The sequence below is a fragment of the Kryptolebias marmoratus genome, linkage group LG2, assembly GCF_001649575.2.
Source record: "Kryptolebias marmoratus isolate JLee-2015 linkage group LG2, ASM164957v2, whole genome shotgun sequence".
In the NCBI taxonomy this organism is placed as follows: domain Eukaryota; kingdom Metazoa; phylum Chordata; class Actinopteri; order Cyprinodontiformes; family Rivulidae; genus Kryptolebias; species Kryptolebias marmoratus.
The window spans coordinates 4280482-4298569 of NC_051431.1; the positions used below are offsets into that span (position 1 = coordinate 4280482).

An 18088-nucleotide genomic window follows, 5' to 3' on the forward strand; every position below is an offset into this window, starting at 1 on the left:
CTCTGTCTGTAATTTTGTTCTGTGTTGTAAAGCACTTTGAGTCGCCTCGTGCTGAAAAGTGCTATATAAATAAATGTACCTACCTACCTAAAGGTTAATCATTTGTAAATGTGCATCCAAATATTACTTTCTAAATGTTTTTTTTTTAATTTATCCAGTGGTACATGAGATATTTTGCTAACAGACAAACAGTGTGGGCTCCTACAGCTAAAGCCAGAGTTTTACACAAAGAACTCATGCACTGAGTAGCACTTGGAGCATGGATTGTGAATGACTCTTAGCTATAACTGCACTAAATTTTAGCACATTCTCTGTAAAACTGACTGAATTATAGCAATTTTGTGTCTTCTATGGTTAGTTGGCTGTGGCTGTCATCTTGAATTGGATTGGCTCCAAAGGTTAATCAGTTGCAGAGAAACAGCCAGTCATTATTTTCTGAAAGTTGCATTAAATTCTGTCAAGTGGTTGATGAGATTTTTTTTGATAAGAGACATACATGAGAACATACACAGACAGGTATGAAAACAAGATCATTTGCCTTCGCCTTTTGGCAGCGGGCAATAACTAAATTAATCACCAGTAAATTTTGGCTTTATAAACAATCCACAGTGATCGTGCTCTGTGGCCTCTCTGGCTCAAAGCCCCAGCAGCAAAGTCGTTAAGTCCTGTAAGTTGTGAGCTGAAGCTGCCACATATTAAACTTGTCACAGCACATCCCCCCAACTACCTACTGCCAGTTTGTGGTTTGTCCTTGACATTTCTGAGACGCTCCCAGTGGTCTGACACAAACATTGTGGCCCATCATCCCAATTCTAATACATCTACAGGAAACAAACATTCACTGCGTGTCAGAACATAATCAATGTCATTCATTCAGCTGTCAGTGGTCAAAATGTTTTTGCTCTTTAGTCTTACTCATAAACTAAAGTAAGGAAATAAATGTAGTTGAACGTTGTGTCGAAATTTTCGTTTTTTTTTTACTCAGATAAGTGGTGTCCGGTAAAACAGAAGGAGCATCAGGACAAAGTCTGCAAACCGATAACAATATATTTTCGACTGAAGAAACCTTAGGAAGGTACAATTATTGCAAAAGTTAAATGTTAAAAACACTTAAAAATAAAGCAGGTTAAAACTGTGTAGTTATGTTTGCATATGAAGAAGGTACTTCCTGTATGAAAGAAGTATCCCATATTGTATTATAAGTACATATTGTATATAAGTATTCCATATTTCTGTTGGGGAGCAGTATTTTCTTTCTCGGTACAGACACCTACTGTTCAAGAGAAGAAGACCAACGAATGACGTTTGCCTCATTTGCCGGTTTAAACGACAACTCTGCTAAGTTGGAGTCACAATGTTTTTGCACCAGGAACCAACACTTGAGTATAATGTACCTGAGTGGTATTTCAGACGCTACTTAAAATCATTGCAGCTTCATAATTTTCAGCTGGAAATTCAGTTGCATGTCCCATAAGTAAATGACAACAAAATACACTGTTGGCATGCACCACTGGTTTAGGCTGCAATGCAAAATGGTACAATGGTCGATTTAAACAGATGTAGTCTACATTTTACATACAGTAATTTTATGAATTTTAAAAAATTATACCACTACAAAATATCTAACTATTGAAGTGATATTATGCAACCATTATAATATGAGAGAGACTGGTAATTAGAGTATAACACATCTATCTCTGACTAATTTTGTGTAAATATAGTGTTATCACACACAGTATACTAAAAGCCCACAATATCCCCCATTGCTGCGTATAAGAGTAGAGCCAGAACAGTTCTGGTTTAGAGAGATTTTAACTTCATTTAGAAGTTACTCATTCTGCCTGTGATAGGGCTGTCAGGGTTATTTTTGAACAGTGATGTGCATTCAGATTAATGGTTCAAAACAAAACTCTGTCTTGAAAATGGTTGTGTTCAGAAGACTATGGCTTGGGAGCCAATAGCCCATCTGAGCTGACAGCGTTAAATTAGTGCTGGTATCATAGATGTATTAGAGCTTGGCCCATAGTTTATCACATACACTCACCACACAGAATCACACCTTAAATCAACGTAAGAGCCATGTCATTTGTGACAGAGCCTCCTGTTGAGCAGCTCCACCAGTCTGATGCCATCTGATCCCGCTGGATGAAAGCCCATCCACAGGAAATTCAGAAGCACCTTAATGGCACCTTTTTGAACCGCTCACCCGCGAGGATTGAGCGTGAACTGTAATTGGCACAATATATCTCACCCTATCAGTTTCTGTGGGGAATAAAAAGAAAGAGGCTACCGGAGAGACCTTTTTACTCCAGTCGTGACACTCCAGAGGTCACCAACACATGGAGACATAACACTACCTCAGAAATTAAAATGCATCACAGGCTGCACTTGTAAAGCTGCCTCATCTGCAGAGCTGTGTCATATTTCAGCAAGGTTTGACACTCCTAGTGCTTCACAGCTCACATAAAAAGGCTCCATTTTCTTCTGCCGAGCAAGACTATTGTTGAGTGCTCCATCTCTTATCTCTGCTGTACTCATTTTGGTCCCTCACAGCAACACATTGTTCATTGTCACAGGTTTAAGAGAGACTAATGAATGTGATTGCTTTATCCTCCCAATGCATCTCTCAGCCTGTTTGACTTGAACTGGGAGGTTCTCAGTCATAATTTCCTGCATGGCACACTTGTAATAAAACTGAATGACTACTAGATTGCGTTTTGTGATATTTTTCTTCCTAATAGTTATTTTGAATCATTCACAGGGTTACAATGACTCCGATCACATCTCCCTGTCATGCTGACATCTGTCTTTCTCTCTGCTTTCCCTTAATTTCTGTTTCAGATTCAGAATGCAGATGATGTCTTGATTACTCCCTTGGAGAAATTTCGGAAGGAGCAAATCGGTGCAGCGAAGGTAAGAGACCACCTACGTGTGCAATTAGCAGCTGAACAACGCTGGGGATTTCATGTGGTCTGACACCCTCACCCTTTCCCCTCACCCCCTCCTGTCATCTCCCCCACCATCTATAAATCATTAATTAAAACTAAAGCATTCCGCTGCCAAGAAAAGTGGCCTTTTTCTAATTAACTAAACTAGTTGGGGTAATAGACAATTATGTCACTTTGTAAATTTAATACTATAAGATGTGTAAACCTTCCAGGTTTAAGTTAGTTTTGTTTTCTATAAATAAAGTGGCATATTTTTTTAAACTTTTGATTCTTTGTGTTATTGTTAAGACATTTTTTTTAGTAAATCATAATTAGCGCATTAGATTTTGAAAATCACAATAATGAAATTAGTGTCTGTCAAATCTCATAATTGATTTTGTTGTATTTGTGCACTGCGCTAAAGTCCCCAAAAACTGTACAGTGAAGGCTTTTTTTTTTGTTTTTTACCTAATTCCCTGTTGAGAAACAGCTTATATTTTAATATGTCAGGTCATGGCCTTAAGTATGTCCACACAGCCTTTTCTTTAATAATGCTTACTCTGGCAAAAAAAAAAAAAAAATTGTATAAGAAGGAAGGTAAGGATGAAGGAAGGAGTCTGCAGGGGTCTATGTAAGAGATCACTTGTTCAAAAGTTGTAGGAAACATTTCTGACAGTCTTTTTTTTTCTCTTTTATGTTTTTCTTTGTATCACAATTTATTACTTTTTTGGAATTCGCAGTCACTTCATGTTCATTGGAAGACGTCACATGAGGGATCAACCTTTTGTCTCCAAAGGGCCTTATCAACTAAACTAAAAGATTCATTTTTCCAAACCCTGAATTGGAAACAATGTTTTTTGAAGCGGCTATGTTGTAAAATATTTTCAAGGCTTTTTTAAATGTTCCAATGATGACAACTTTGTGGCATAGTTAGGATGATTGGTTTTTGTACGCCTTGAACAAAGCGATATTCTCTTGGTACTTCAAACACATTTTGTGAACTGATACAAAATATTGAAGATGTCAGCTCAACAGACTCAGCGTTCAGAGATAATGTTTCTGCCAGTACCTCCAGCACAAACACTGACCCCAGTAGTCTTGCAAATTAAACTTGAGGTCAACTGTCGTCCAAAAGCATTAGAATTAGACATCCAAATTGTTCAATTTTTATATAATTTTCTTCCCAATAATGGGCAATGAAGCACAGGTTTGCATTATTATAAGTTTTGTTTTCATTCAAGCACATTAAGAGCCAGATACAGATAGTTCAATAGCTGTTTTAGTCTGGTCTTTCTTTAAACATACTTTAGAGGAAAGGACTAATTTAATGTATCTACGTTTGTTGTAATCAGATTACAGTTATCTTATTATATGCAGTGCAGTCTTCTGTAACTTATAGATGATTGAATGACTGATATCAGTTGGAGTTCTGCACAATGTTGATTTTAAGGCATCCTGAATTCATGGTAGACATGTTGAGGCTGAAGTTGACTCTGAAGAACAGTGTGGGTTTGTTGCTAGAAGCCATGCTTTCATTTCTGGCCAACGCAAGAGCATAATATGAAAGTACAGCAGCTTGTTTGTGGTCACTCCTTTGGTGAGATCACACATGAGCAAGATGGTAGAACTCTAGCCTTTGTGAAGCTCTCCCACTGAGTGTTTGACTTCACTGCAAACTCCACACAGTACCATGAATCATTTGCACATCTTAACATAGCCATTATCTGAGTGAAGGATGTTTCGGCCTCAGAGTTGGACTCTTTCTTGTTTTTGATTTATTTTACATGACTTGACAGCCAAAGGTCTGCAGAATAAGTCATCATGCTGTACCTGATTGGTCTCTTCACAGGCCAACCTGCACTGTAATGAAACTATTTTTCTTTTCTGAGCTGAGGTGCGAACATCATCATTCTCCTTCTCTGGTCATTCTAAATAACTGCTGTCACCTCATGCCCCAACCATAATGTTTCCACCATAATGAAATTGTACATTTTGCTTCCATTTCTTTCTTACTTACGACATCAACATGTTCAGTGTTATTGCTCTCACTGTCTGTGTTTATGAAATGGTTTCTTCAAACCCACAGCCCCACCCCCATCACTCCCACTACTTCTTATTTTCTCTGACCACTTCCTCCTAATGGCTCTGTCCTCCTACAGCCTTTCCTCCGCTAAACATTAGCCCAACTAGAGTGAGATAAAAGGCAGACATCACGAGCGGCTGAGTAACTTTCCACAGTTCCGGGAATCTGAAGCGCTCTGCAGGCTGTCTGACCCTTCCAGTTATTGCACTTCATGCAGTCTGAGGACATCAGATGAACAAACTGGGAGCTTTTTCCTTATTTGGTCATGCTGGGAGTAATCCCACTGAGGTTACGTACAAGTTTATTAACTTTTTAGGCACAAGCACAACACTTTTATGACTTGGACATGCAAGCAGATTGACATAAAAAGCACTGCTTCTCTCAAGGCTGAACCAAATATTTCAGAATAAAGCCCTTCAGATTTTGTTGCTTATGCCAAACACGCATCTAGAAAACAAAACTATAACAATTGTATATTTTCAGTTGAATCCCATATGTGTTAGTTGCAAAGGTGAAATGGGAACCTGGAATCATTGTTACACTTCTTTTTTTTTTAGTTTCAGATGTATTTCTCAGTGATCTGATATGTGAAAAATTCTCAGGCACGAAACAACTTTAAGAACTGAAATAGGAAATGAAAATTTGTCCTATTTTTTGTTTGTTTGTAATGTTTTCTGTAAGTACCAGCACAGTCGACAACTCTTTTTGTTTAGATTCCATCCAGTGAAGTTCTAAGTTATTTTTTCTTCACTGGTGTTGGTTTTGGTTGGCACTTTAAAAAAAATTCAAAGAGAACAATAAAATTACTTGCATCATACATTTTCACATGACAACCTTGTGCCAACTCTTGCATACACACATCTACCATTTTGGCTTTGTGACTACCTCTTTTGCTCGGTCATATCAATGGTCTTCGTTTCCTCATTCTGCCTTGCTTGCTTTACAAATGACATCAAACCAAGAGAAAGCCAAGATGATGGCTCCTCTGGTCCAGCTTGAAAGTGTTTCATAAACAGGGCTTTTGGACAATTTGTTTTAGTGTTTCAGTCTGTTCAACATACACAACAAGGCAGCATTAATTCACCTGCAATGAAAGAGCAAAAATGGCATTTTAGGAACCTCTAACCCAGAGCCTTAATATACAAAGTCTTAATGTACAAACTTACATGTATATGAATTTAGAGGATTACAAGTTAATGTATTTATAATGTATCAAATCTGCACACTTTCTTTGGACGGTGGTAATTCAGAAAGCTTTGATGTCAGCTTTAATGTCAGCTGTGCAAAGATAAGTGAAAAATAGATGTGATGCAGATTAAATACATTTAATTTTGTTCTTTTAATATCTGTCTATTTCAATTTTTACGGGAAGCTTCTTAATAAAAAAGAAACACCATAAAAACTGCTTTTCATAAAGTGAATACTTTTTGTCTTTTTGACAAAGCTGTCACAGTAGACCTTGAGAGGTTAGTTTTACTTATTTGAAAGCCAGAGGCATTCACTGTAGACCAATATTCTGCATACTGAACCACATTAAATAAGAGTTACATCAGTCAGAAATGAATTCAATCTGAAAGGGATGAAAAGAGAGTAGGCCATAGGTGTGAACTTATTTATTTATATTGTAAAATACTTTAAAAAGTGAACACTATGAAAGCCAAAGAAATGAAGTAATGACAAATTCTATGCTGTTACTGACTGGTCTTCATAAATTGTTAAACTGATTATATGTTTTTATAAAAAAGTTATATATCTTCTCTCATGATTTCATGGAAGGTCTTACATCTGTAAATATCAGGGAAGATACACAAAAGCAATACTATCAGCAGCTTGGTATAGTACAAATTTCTTAGATTCCAGGTTTGTTCACTGAAAAATCATCAGCTCAGTGACTTCAGGGAATAATTTTGAAGGATGAAATAACGTGACAGTTTGTAGTCTTTTTTTTTTTTTTTTTTAATAATTCCTTCCAGTGTTTTTACTCCTCTTTTGACCTGGAAGTGGCTCTGAGTTCAGGACAGAGAGGCTTTGTTTCCTGTCAGATCTTTAAGAAAATGAACTTTCTCAGACTTTCCTCCGTGCCTTCAGGCTTTAATAAAGCCAAATGTCTGTGAGAACAGTCTTCATAATTAACAAATAAATCCATGGCTATGCAGCAGCCAAAGTTCATTTTTTTAATTTCATCTTTGACCTTCAAAGTTTGATTGAGAAGCCATTATACGATGCATTCTAATTATTTGCACAACAACAGTAGTCTAATTGGCCCTCATTATAAAATTTAGATCTTTTTGATAGGTAGGCGCAGTTTATTATGAAACACGTTGTTAGTTGATTGAAGTTTTTTCTTTTTATTTTTTTCTGGCACTCTTTATTTCAAGGTTATACAGTGAGAAATACAGTATATAGGCTCATCTTGACAAGGTGAAGCTAAAGACATCTTTATAGTAGACACTGTGGACCAATATTTCAGCAGAACTAGTCAAAGGACTTTTTTTCCACACCATAATAGTGAGGAAACATTTAAATATAAAGTTCATGAGAGGAGAACCTATCTTTTTCATGCACCTTTATTCAGACCTTAAGAGTCAGTCAGAGATCAAACACAAAAGGAATTTCACGGTTTTCCACCAAAGCATGTATATTATATTTATTATTTAAACATTCTCTAGCTGTATATTTGATCCAAATATATGATGAAATGTTAAATTTTGGAATAAAGAGTTTGCAGTTCTCCACAGTCCAAATATGATGTATTTAGAAGCCTTGGTGTTTGTGTTTGAAGTCTTCTAAAGTTTGTAATGTTTGTAATTATGTTTGTAATTATTTCTTGCTAATTGGCCGGCGTTTCTGAAATTTGGGATATCTAGGTAAAGAGAAAAGCACTTTTTTTTTTGGCTTTTCAGCAAAATTCAACCTGGAAGCTTGTGTTCTCTCTGCCTCCCTTGTTCATCTAAGATCAGCTCATGTGTAGTGGAACATCAAAATAGTTTAGCCATTGCTATTTAATCACCAGTCTGGACCCATACTCCAATTAGTGATCCCTAATGAGCTCATAGATAAGTTGCAGACTGCTCCCTTTCATGTCACTGCTTAGAGAATCCATTTAAAATTGAAAATGTAGTGAAATATGCTGCACTTAATGTCTGACTAGCCATTGATATTTGCATTAGGTGTTGAACAAAAAAACAAAAAGTGTCAGATAACTATGGTATTTGGAATTATTCCTTATATATCCAGTATATAAGGCATATAGACATACAAAGACACATTTAACTTTCCGTGCAGCTTACATCTGTTGCCATGGTGTTCAAAGGCTCAGAGAGGATGGCCCTGCGGCTCAATAGGTCCGGTGTCAAAACTTGCCAGTGTTCATATTTCTCTTACAGTCTTTGTGTCAGTTCTCCACATCCTTACTTTAGAAAAAACGTTCCAAGAAAAGCGGGAGGTGGCATTTGTTCTCTCCTATGTTTATTTTTCCTCCAGAGTTCTGACTGTAGGAATTAACACAGTTTCCCACCACTACAGTTGCCATTAAAACTCTCCCAACAGGAGCACGAGGCTTCACAAGTTAGAGATTCCACTACAGAGCAATCTGCATTCGAATATTTTCCTGTTGCATTTGATTTATTCATGAGCGAGTACAAAGCAATCAGATGAGGAAATCTCCCAAGTGATAGGTTCATGTGCGTTTTGTGTGCCTTCAGAGTGTTGGTAAGTGCTTTCGTTCTGTTCAGCTTGATGAATGCTCTCCGTCACTGGTGTAAGGCCCTGTCCGCACAGGAACGCTGATCTTCTGAAACAATCTTTTTTTTTTTTTCGTTAACAACAGCACTGTTTCTAGAAATGTTTTCATCCACACAAAAAACAGGAAATGACCCAAACACTGTAGTAACTATACCAGGCCTGTATGTGGCGCTGTAATAAAAAAACACCAGAAAGAGTGAAGAAGACGTGGTGCAAAGGCTCCAAACTGTAAGCACAAAAAAAAAGGTGAGGTTAGTAAATACAAGAGCAAAAACAGAATCATTTTTGTGGACTGACGACAAAAAGTAACTTCTCCTTTGTGTTACATCAAAATACTACTGACTGGGAGTCATGTCAGTTCAAATACTCGGACATCATTTCAGGAAGATGTATCCAGAGGGACAGCTGGGTAAATCATTTTTACACAAGTGTCAGTCTTTTAAAGCTATTTTTATTTCCCACATCTCTTAAATTATGCACATAAGAGGAGTTTTTTTTTTCTTTCTATTTTTTTTTCAATGTTTTCTTTAGTATTGTTGACAGTTCAGTAAAGAAATAAAAATGTTTTTGGCCTTAGATGATTTGTTGTAATAATAAGGGTTTTTTTTGCTCTGCTTTATTTAAGTCAATGATGTTGCTCATCAGCCTTGTCTGCTCACTGAAAGTTTACAGGATGTGAAGGTTTTGCTTTAGTTGAGACACAAGCACATCAATCTGTCGTTTTTGTTATGATTTAAACAATGGCATGTTAATTTTTTCTCACTCTGGATCACAGTTTCAGAAAATACAGTTTAGATGCTTAAAATGCCTTTTTTGTATGAATGCAGCTTGGCACAATAAAAATCTTTGCATATTTACAAAATGACATTCTTACATGGACAGGACCTTAGTTTGTCTCACAGTGATTTCCTCTATCCCCACCTATTGGGCTTCAACATTTTTTCATTGCACTGCACCAACTTTCTGTAAAGTTCTTGCAGTTCATTTGCCCATATTCTGTTCTCCCTGCACAAACATGCTGCAAATAAAGGTGTGGCCACACAAAAATACCATCGCACACACATGGTGTTCTGCTGAGGTATCATTACAGTTTTACCAGCTTATACATGTCCTGCTAGGATCAAACACATTACTTCTTGGGTGACTTAATCAGGTGATTCTGCAGCACTGAGCCACTGCCTGCTCTCTGTAAGTGTGAAAGAGTCGCTCCAGATGTACACAGCTGTTGTTGGTTTAATTTTCTGAGTTTTCTGTGTTCTGGCATGCTCATACTGGTCAGCATTGCTGTGGAGATTCCTGCTGTGACTGTTGGACTCAGCTAAAGCTCCTAACTTAATGTGTTACTGTGTGTGTGTGTGTGTGGGGGGGGGGGGGTTCCTAAGGGTTTTGGTTGTGCTCACCAAATAATGTCACATCACCAGCAGTCACAGTGGCAAAAAAAAGATAGTAAGCTACTCTTTGTTCCTTTGAATTAAATAAATCCCTTTGGAAAACAGGACTCCCGTCAGCGTGTTTTAATCATATGTTTGTTTTGCTGTTTACTTTTTCTTTGTTTTAGAAATGAATCACATACTGAATTGATTTTTTTTTTCTTTTCTCGATCTTGAAAAGATCATTTCTGGGCCAGACATTATAAGAAAAATAGAAATAAGATGCCACTACATGAAATTATCTATTGATTTTTGGTGCTGTAGGTATGTAGGAGCATTGTTGTGTCTTGTGAATTCCTCTGTGGGAGTTGTTCAGACACAACACTATTACTAGCTGGTAGATTAGACTTGCTAAATTTCAGGGCCATGGGAATGAACACAAACAAGCAGGATCTGGATCCAATGACGGTTTCCTCACACTTTCTCCATCTCCCCCCCCCCCCCTTTTTATTATGTCTGTCCTCCAGCTCTGCATGCAGAGAGATGGGCTTTAAGTAGGCAAAGCTTGGGTTTGGAGGTCACACTCGCAGATGAGACACATGAATGCCCTCATCCAGAGATGATCTCTCTCTGCTTAGGCTGAGTTTGATTAAGGCCTGCAAACTGGATCCTTTTTTTTTTCTTTTGGAGGAATGTTAAATCTCTTGTTCTTTAGACCGGAATCTGGCATGAAAAGCCCATTTCCTGTGCCTTTCTCAAAGCCTTCTGAAACACTGTCTGAATCCTGGGACTTGTGACTGTTGAGCTTGACTTATTCCTGCAGGTGGACAGTAGTGCATATCAAGGGAAGGGAAATGATAACAGCATCCAGTTGCTCCTGTCTTTGACTGTGCCGGATGCATTATTCTGTTTGTGATTTACAGTGTTATGTATTTTGCTTTGAACTTATGTCCCCAGCTGGGGCTCCTTATATTGATCAAACACAGAGATGCTGACATTGCTGGCTTGTCATTACACATGTCTTATGCCACTTTTATGACCCACAATAATCTATTGACAGAATTTCAAATGAAAGGTGGCAGGCAGCTCGGGTAAATGTACTGTAACTAGACCTCCACCTAGTGGTAACTCAGTCTCCCGCCTCAGATCAAAGATAAGAGAATTGTTTTTCCCCAACTAATGTATAAGCCTTTTGTGTGTTTTAGGAGGTAAAGAAGAAATTTGATAAGGAAACAGAGAAATACTACTCAACACTTGAGAGACACCTCAACCTGTCATCCAAGAAGAAAGAGGCATATCTGCAGGAGGTAAAACCAAAACAAATTTCCTCATCCCTTACATGTATTTGAATAATGCTGTTTTATGGTCGGCCGAGTGTCTTCAAAAAAGAAAAAAGAAAAAAAACGGCTATGTTGTGGGTGTGTGCTTACGTGTGTGTGTGCACTTTTCTTTGATCTTTACTTCCTCCTGTACACACTGTTTCCTGTGCAGAAATGCAGGCATTAACTCTGTCCACGTTCCCAGGTTGACCCGTGTCCTTGTTATGGCTCCAACGCTGCTTTTTGTTTGTTCATTCTCAGGCCGACATGCAGATTGATAAGGAGAGACAACTCTTTTACGACGCGTCTCTCGAGTATGTTTTCAAAATACAAGAAGTGCAAGAGAAGAAGAAATTTGAGTTTGTTGAGCCGGTAAGAGAAGCGAGCTTTTAAAATCTTTCTGGCTCAGGTAGTTCCAAATGCAAAAAGATGCACCAGTTGTTTTGGCATTTTTCATAAGAGTTTTGCTCTAGTTTGAGTGGCATATATGCAGAAATGCACAAGACTTTGGTAAGTTTTTAAAAAGTCTATAAAACTGCCTACACACACACAAGTTTAAAAGTCTTCAGTGCAAAAATTAGAAAAAAATACTGAATTCTTTTTGGTTTATAATGTTCAGGAAAACGTGAGGTGTGATTCAAGTGTGTGTTTTAAAGACATTTTTCTATTTGTTTACATCCACTGGCAACTCACCCACAACCTTGGCCAGAAATGCAAATCTCCTGCCTGCAGGTAGTGGTGGGAAAAAATGACAGGGCTCAGCCTTGCCTGTGATGAATCCGGACACAGATAAGATGCTTCATCCTTGTTCATTTGATATACCAAACCTCAGCCTAGAAATCAAATCAGCGGTTGTGTCTGAGGATTTGACTGAGTGCAGCTGGATGTTTGTGGGATCCTCTGTGCTGGAGATGAGATCAGTTTTTCTTCCAGCTACACCACTGGTGCTTTTTTTTTTTCTACAAGAGTCAAGGAGGTTTGTATGTTATACAGAAAGTAAGATCAATATCTGTCGACTATAAAAAGCAACAACTTTTTTAAAACTTGTTTTTCCTGCCTTCAGTTTATCTACAGCATTAAAAGCATCAGCATGAAAATGTTTAAAACAGATTTCCCAATAAATGATAAGAAGAAGCACACATAGAAAATGTAATAAGAGCATTATAATTACAGTTTTGTTAAAACATAAATATCTGTGATAAAATGACTGAGAGCACATGTAATATTAATAATAATGTTCATACATTTTATTTGAAGGCACCTTTAAAAACATGTAAGGTCGCCTTACAAACCTAATTAAAATCAACCTAAAATCAAGTACAATAGGGAAAACAAAGCATACAGAAAAATATAAATACATTAATGAAATAATTTAAAAACAGAAAATCAAAAGATGAAAACGATCAGCGTGAGTAGGCCAGTTTGAACAGGTGTGTTTTCAGATAGGATTTGAGCATGGAGAGAGACTCGGAGTTACGGGTGTCAGCAGGAAAGGATTTCCAGAGGCAGGGGGGCGGAGTGGCTGGAAGCTTGGGCCCCCATGGTGATCAGACGAACCCGGGGAACAGTGAGATGAACAGAAAACCTAACAGTCCGGGCAGGTGTGGTAATATGCAAAAGGTCTAAAAGATACCGAGGAGCGAGACTGTGAATAGCCTTAAAAAGGAGAAGAAGAATTTTACAGCCAGTGCAGGATTTAACAGGAAGCCAATGAAGCTGCTGAAGAACAGGAGTGATGTGACAGGAGGGGGTTCTGGTTACATGTGCAGCAGAACTCTGGGTCAACTGAAGGTAATGAAGCAACCTTTGTGGGAGGCCAAAGAAAAGGAAGTTAACAATAATCCAGATGTGGTGACCAGGGTATGGACCAGAACACCTGTATTATTTTGTGTTAAGAATGAGCGTAGTTAGTTACCGTTACAGAGATGGACGTAAGCAGACCGAATTGTATTATTGATGCCTGTTTGGAATGAGTGAGTGCTGTTGAGAATGATGCCCAGACTTAACCTAAGGGGAGGGAATTATTCTTGAAATATCAATGGTAATTGAGAAAATGTCAAACTGTTAACTGGAGGTTGGAGGAGAACCAGAACTCAATTTCTTGTGTGCAGTCACAAAGGGAGGTGGGAGGTAGAGTAGAGATAGGCTTGGTGAAAATGTACAGTGTGTCATTTGTGTAGCAATGAAAGTTTACATTGTTTTGACAGAAGAGATGACCAATGGGTAGGAGGTAAATTATGTTTAAGAGAAGCAGGACAGAGTCTTGGGGTCCTCCGGAGGTGACTGGAAGTGGCTCAGACCTGAAGGATCTGATCTGAATGAACTGAGTGGTGCCAGAGAGATATGTTTTAAACCAATCTTATCATCCTGTTATCATATCAATAGTGGTGTTATAATTAAAAGCATATGTGCAAACAATTGCAACAGATTCATTTTGTTTCATAAATATAATAAAATGAAGGAATAGTCAATGTGATTCTCAGTTTTATGATTTATTTTTAAAAGATTTTTTTTTTTTTTTTTTGCTCCATATGAATTAACTCAATACCTCACAGATTATTCCTCTTCCAGCTCCTGGCCTTTCTTCAGGGTTTGTTTACGTTCTACCATGAAGGATATGAGCTGGCTCATGAATTTGAGCCATACAAACAGCAACTCCAGTTCAACCTACAGAATGTAAGTCTCAACACCTTAAGGGTTGTATACAAAGGCAACCAGCCTCGTAATCAGATTCTGCAGCTTATCATACCCCAATATAACAAGCAGACTTTCCACCGTGCAATTGCACAGAGGATAGATGTTTTCAGTGTAGTGTTGCAGGCTGTTACTGCAGGCCATTTAATGGCACTGTGTCAAAAAACACTTAAGAGTTGAAAATAAAACTGCAGCCACTGCCATGCCCCTTGCTTCCATCACTGTGACCTCAGTGCTTTCAGCCTGAGGGTCCAAATTTTTCTCTGACCCAAAATGTCAGTGGCATTGCTCTGACAATTTTCACTCCATAACCCTCTCTCCATGTCTCGATGCAGAGAGCACTAATAGGAGCTGGAAAAGGTGAGGCTGTCTCAGCACTCTGCTTTGAGATGTGAAACAGCCTTACGTTGACCTTTTTGACTCAACATCTGAATCTTGGTTCTAATTTTAAATCATGACAAGTATATTTTTCCACCATATTCATAAAACGCTTTTGTTTTGTTTTGGTATTTTTTGCACAATAAGTCTTTGTCAGCAACTTAAAGATTTTTCTTTAGTTAGTTAGTCCCTTATCAGCCTCAACATCAGTCATAAAAGTGTAGAGATTTTAATAATATCTAATGTGTCATTTTTGAGAAAGAGTTGTTTAATAAGTGTGAAAAATGTTATAAAACAAGCCCTTGTTTGGCTAGTCATTAGCCTACTACGTGCTCTATAACTGATGTCACAGCTGATAAGGTACTAACTATCGATAACTATCCTTTTAACATCATCCTGTTTTACACACAGACACGAAACAACTTTGTGAGCACCAAGCAGGAAGTGGAGAAGCTGATGCAGAGGATAAGATCTGCAGATCAGGACTATAAGCCCCCAGGCCAGTGGACAATGGAGGGCTTCCTGTACATCCAAGAGAAACGTGAGTCTTCCTATCAGGGCTCCCTGCCTTCCAGGCGCTCTCGCTCCCGCTTCAATTAGAAGTGCACGGTTTTACATCCATCACCATAAACATGTCTTGAGTTCTCTCCAGCCTCTTCAGAAGAGATCCTCTCACACAAAGTTCATAACTCATCTTGTTTACAGTTTCACTTTGATGTGCTCTAAAATGTGTATGCGTGTAGGGGGGTGTTGCCACAAATAATAGATTTCTATCAGCAGCTATAAACAACTTTTGATTTATAACAGTTTAATTAGGCATTGATTTTTGGAAGTCTTTCCAGGCACTTTTTGATTCAGAGTTTGAGCTCAGCTTGTGTTTTCGGTCCCAGGTCCTCTGGGATGCACTTGGACACGTCACTACTGCACATACGAGAAAGGCAGCAAGACTTTCACCATGAGCAACACCGAAAACAAGTCAGCTGGGAAACAGGTAATTCGGTCCAGTTTAGCTTGCTTTGCTTTGCTTGTAGATTCACATGATAAAAGCTGAGAGCTAAAAAAAAAAAGAGAGAGCAAGTGTAATCTGGGTGGGTGAAACAAAAAGCCCGCTTGTTTCTTCCCTGAGGGAGAAAAAGGAAAGCCGTCAAAGTTACTGAAGTGGCACAGAAAACAAATGACTTGTTAACTCGAGGCGGACTGAAAAAAATTCAAAGATGACAAAATCTACAAAGAACAAGGAAGGGAAATTCAAAAAATAAAAATAACTTAAACAGAATTTTACAATGATTTGACACTTCAGATATAATTAACTCAGTTATTTTACCTTTTGTGTAATAAAAACAATCTCTAACTTATTTGTCTTTACATGTTCTAAATGGAAAATCTCATTATTTGAATGCTGAGTCAGCATTTACACAGTTGCTTTTCTATTAATAGTTTCTGACATATACTGAATAAAAATATAAACACAACACCTGTTTTTGCTCCCATTTTTCATGAGCTGAACTCAAAGATCTTAGACTTTTTCTATGCGCACAAAAGGCCTTTTTCTCTCAAATAGTGTTCACAAATTTGTGTAAATCTGTGTTGGTGAGCGAGATAATCCTCCCCCCTCCCAGGTGTGGCAGATCAAGATGCAGCATGATCATTGTTCCTCAGACTGGCCACAATAAAAGGCCACTCTAAAAAAGTGCAGTTTGCTTCAGCAGGGTCATTCAACACTCAGCATTATTTCTTTAGTTATTGGTTCTGACCACTAAAGATTTGGTTCTATTTACACAAAACTTGAGGTAAAATGATTTTTTCAGATTTCTTCGTTTTGTTGCGATAAATGATTGATGAGTCGTGGGGTATTTTTGTCTTTTTGTGTCTTTGTGTGTATCTCTGCTTGTGTCTCTGTTTTTAGAACGGCCTTGTCCTGAGTCAGCCAGAGATTTTCAAGCTCAAGTCCTGCATTCGGAGGAAAACGGACTCCATCGACAAGCGTTTCTGCTTTGACATTGAAGTGGCAGGGAGGTCTGTGATACAAATTCACAAAAATGTTTTTTGTATAGACTACATTTATAATAACAAGATGTAATTTTTAATGCTGTATCCATCACATCCATGCTTTACTTCCATTTTGAGCTTGATAAATTATGTAATAAGTAAAATACTTGGTAATAATTAGAATAGTGTTACTTACACACTATTATAGGTAAGGATTTATGCAAGACTCGGTTGTTGTTGTTTTTTTTTCTCCAATTACAACTAACTTTCTAAGATCAGTGAGCTGCATGTGGAATGTTTTGTTCTCATGTTTTGTGTTTCTCTTGAACTCATACACCACATCTGAACGTGCGAGAGAAGTTCAGGTTGGATTAACATCTTCAAAGACTCGATTAGCCAGCGTTAGAAGTCTTGAGCTGTGTTTGTGTCCTGCATGTTCCTCGTGTCCCCTCCCTGTCAACAAGCTCTTGTTTGCTGAATGTCTGCAACATCATTATTTATTCTACGTTTTTGAAGCCATTCCATCTTCTCTCTGTGTTTATGTCATTGTAGAAATGACATCTGTCGTGGAACTCTTTTCAGGCCGCTTCGGTTTTTCTGTAAAGTCCGGTATGTGAATCAGTGCTGCACTTTCAGAGCAGTTGCATGTGCTGCATGTGTGCACCCAGTCGTAGTTTCAAATCTAATTATTGCTGTTGCACTCTTTTACCACCTCACAAAAACTTGATCAATATGAGCTAAAAGATAATGACATTTAACTGAGGTTTGATTTATTATATTGGTTCTCTTTAGAAGGTTAAAATCTATTTGCTCTATGGAAATATTCTCTATTGATTTGTATTTATGTGTCAAATCTCTAATCCTGTTTCCCAATAAACCCTACTGTAGAATATAATAAGAGACTTACACAAGATCACAAACCTGCAAGAAGCTTTCCACTGAATAACGCGACCTCAGCTAACTAAGCCGTCCATTATGAAGGCTTGATGTGAGCTAATCACAAAGATCTATACTGTAGTTTCTACAGCGAGCAAGATTTTGTGTGTAATTACTGGACGGCAGCATTAAGCCCTGCTCTGCTCATCCCTGGTGAGTGTTGCTGAGCATGGACAGCAACTGCAGTTTGTTTGCAGGGTGACTCATTTATCTTCCACTGCCATGCCCTGAGGTGCAACCATAAAGACAATGCAGGCCAAACTCCAGTCAGATCCAAGCTCGTCCACTCATCCTTATCATAACACAAACATGCTGTCACACCTTTGGCCTGGCCATGATCGAGCTCGCCATCCCATTCTCAAAGGGTTCATTCACCCGAATTGCAAAACCTTTTTTTATTTGCCCGGATTTTGAGATTGTCAAGAATTAAAATTTCACATGTGCTCCCTGATGCAATTTAAAGAATTTAAAATTTAGCAGCATCACTGCTTCATAAAACAAAACAAAACAAACGAAAAAAGGAAGATTTGTTAGACCTCAAAGTTTGTGTTGTGCATAATTCTCACACCAAAGTTTAGCTCAATATCTGCAAGTTATAGCCATTGTTGTGTATGCTATGATTGATTAGCTGAGGCAGCTATCTTGAAT

The 18088-nt window shown here is 38.0% G+C and overlaps 1 protein-coding gene across 4 annotated transcripts in view; it reads left to right on the plus strand.

The window, feature by feature from the left end:
- LOC108236019 (rho GTPase-activating protein 42) overlaps positions 1–18088 on the plus strand; it is a 95743-nt gene that overhangs the window by 64853 nt on the left and 12802 nt on the right. For 2 of the 4 annotated variants that reach the window (XM_017416429.3, XM_017416430.3), the window contains exons 4-11: positions 2842–2913; positions 11330–11431; positions 11705–11815; positions 14015–14119; positions 14927–15056; positions 15406–15506; positions 16422–16531; positions 17057–17113. In XM_017416429.3, coding sequence (XP_017271918.1) covers positions 2842–2913; positions 11330–11431; positions 11705–11815; positions 14015–14119; positions 14927–15056; positions 15406–15506; positions 16422–16531; positions 17057–17113 — 788 coding nt within the window. The remainder of the gene's footprint in view (positions 1–2841; positions 2914–11329; positions 11432–11704; positions 11816–14014; positions 14120–14926; positions 15057–15405; positions 15507–16421; positions 16532–17056; positions 17114–18088) is intronic. The other 2 variants (XM_017416431.3, XM_017416432.3) reach the window with 1 other exon arrangement.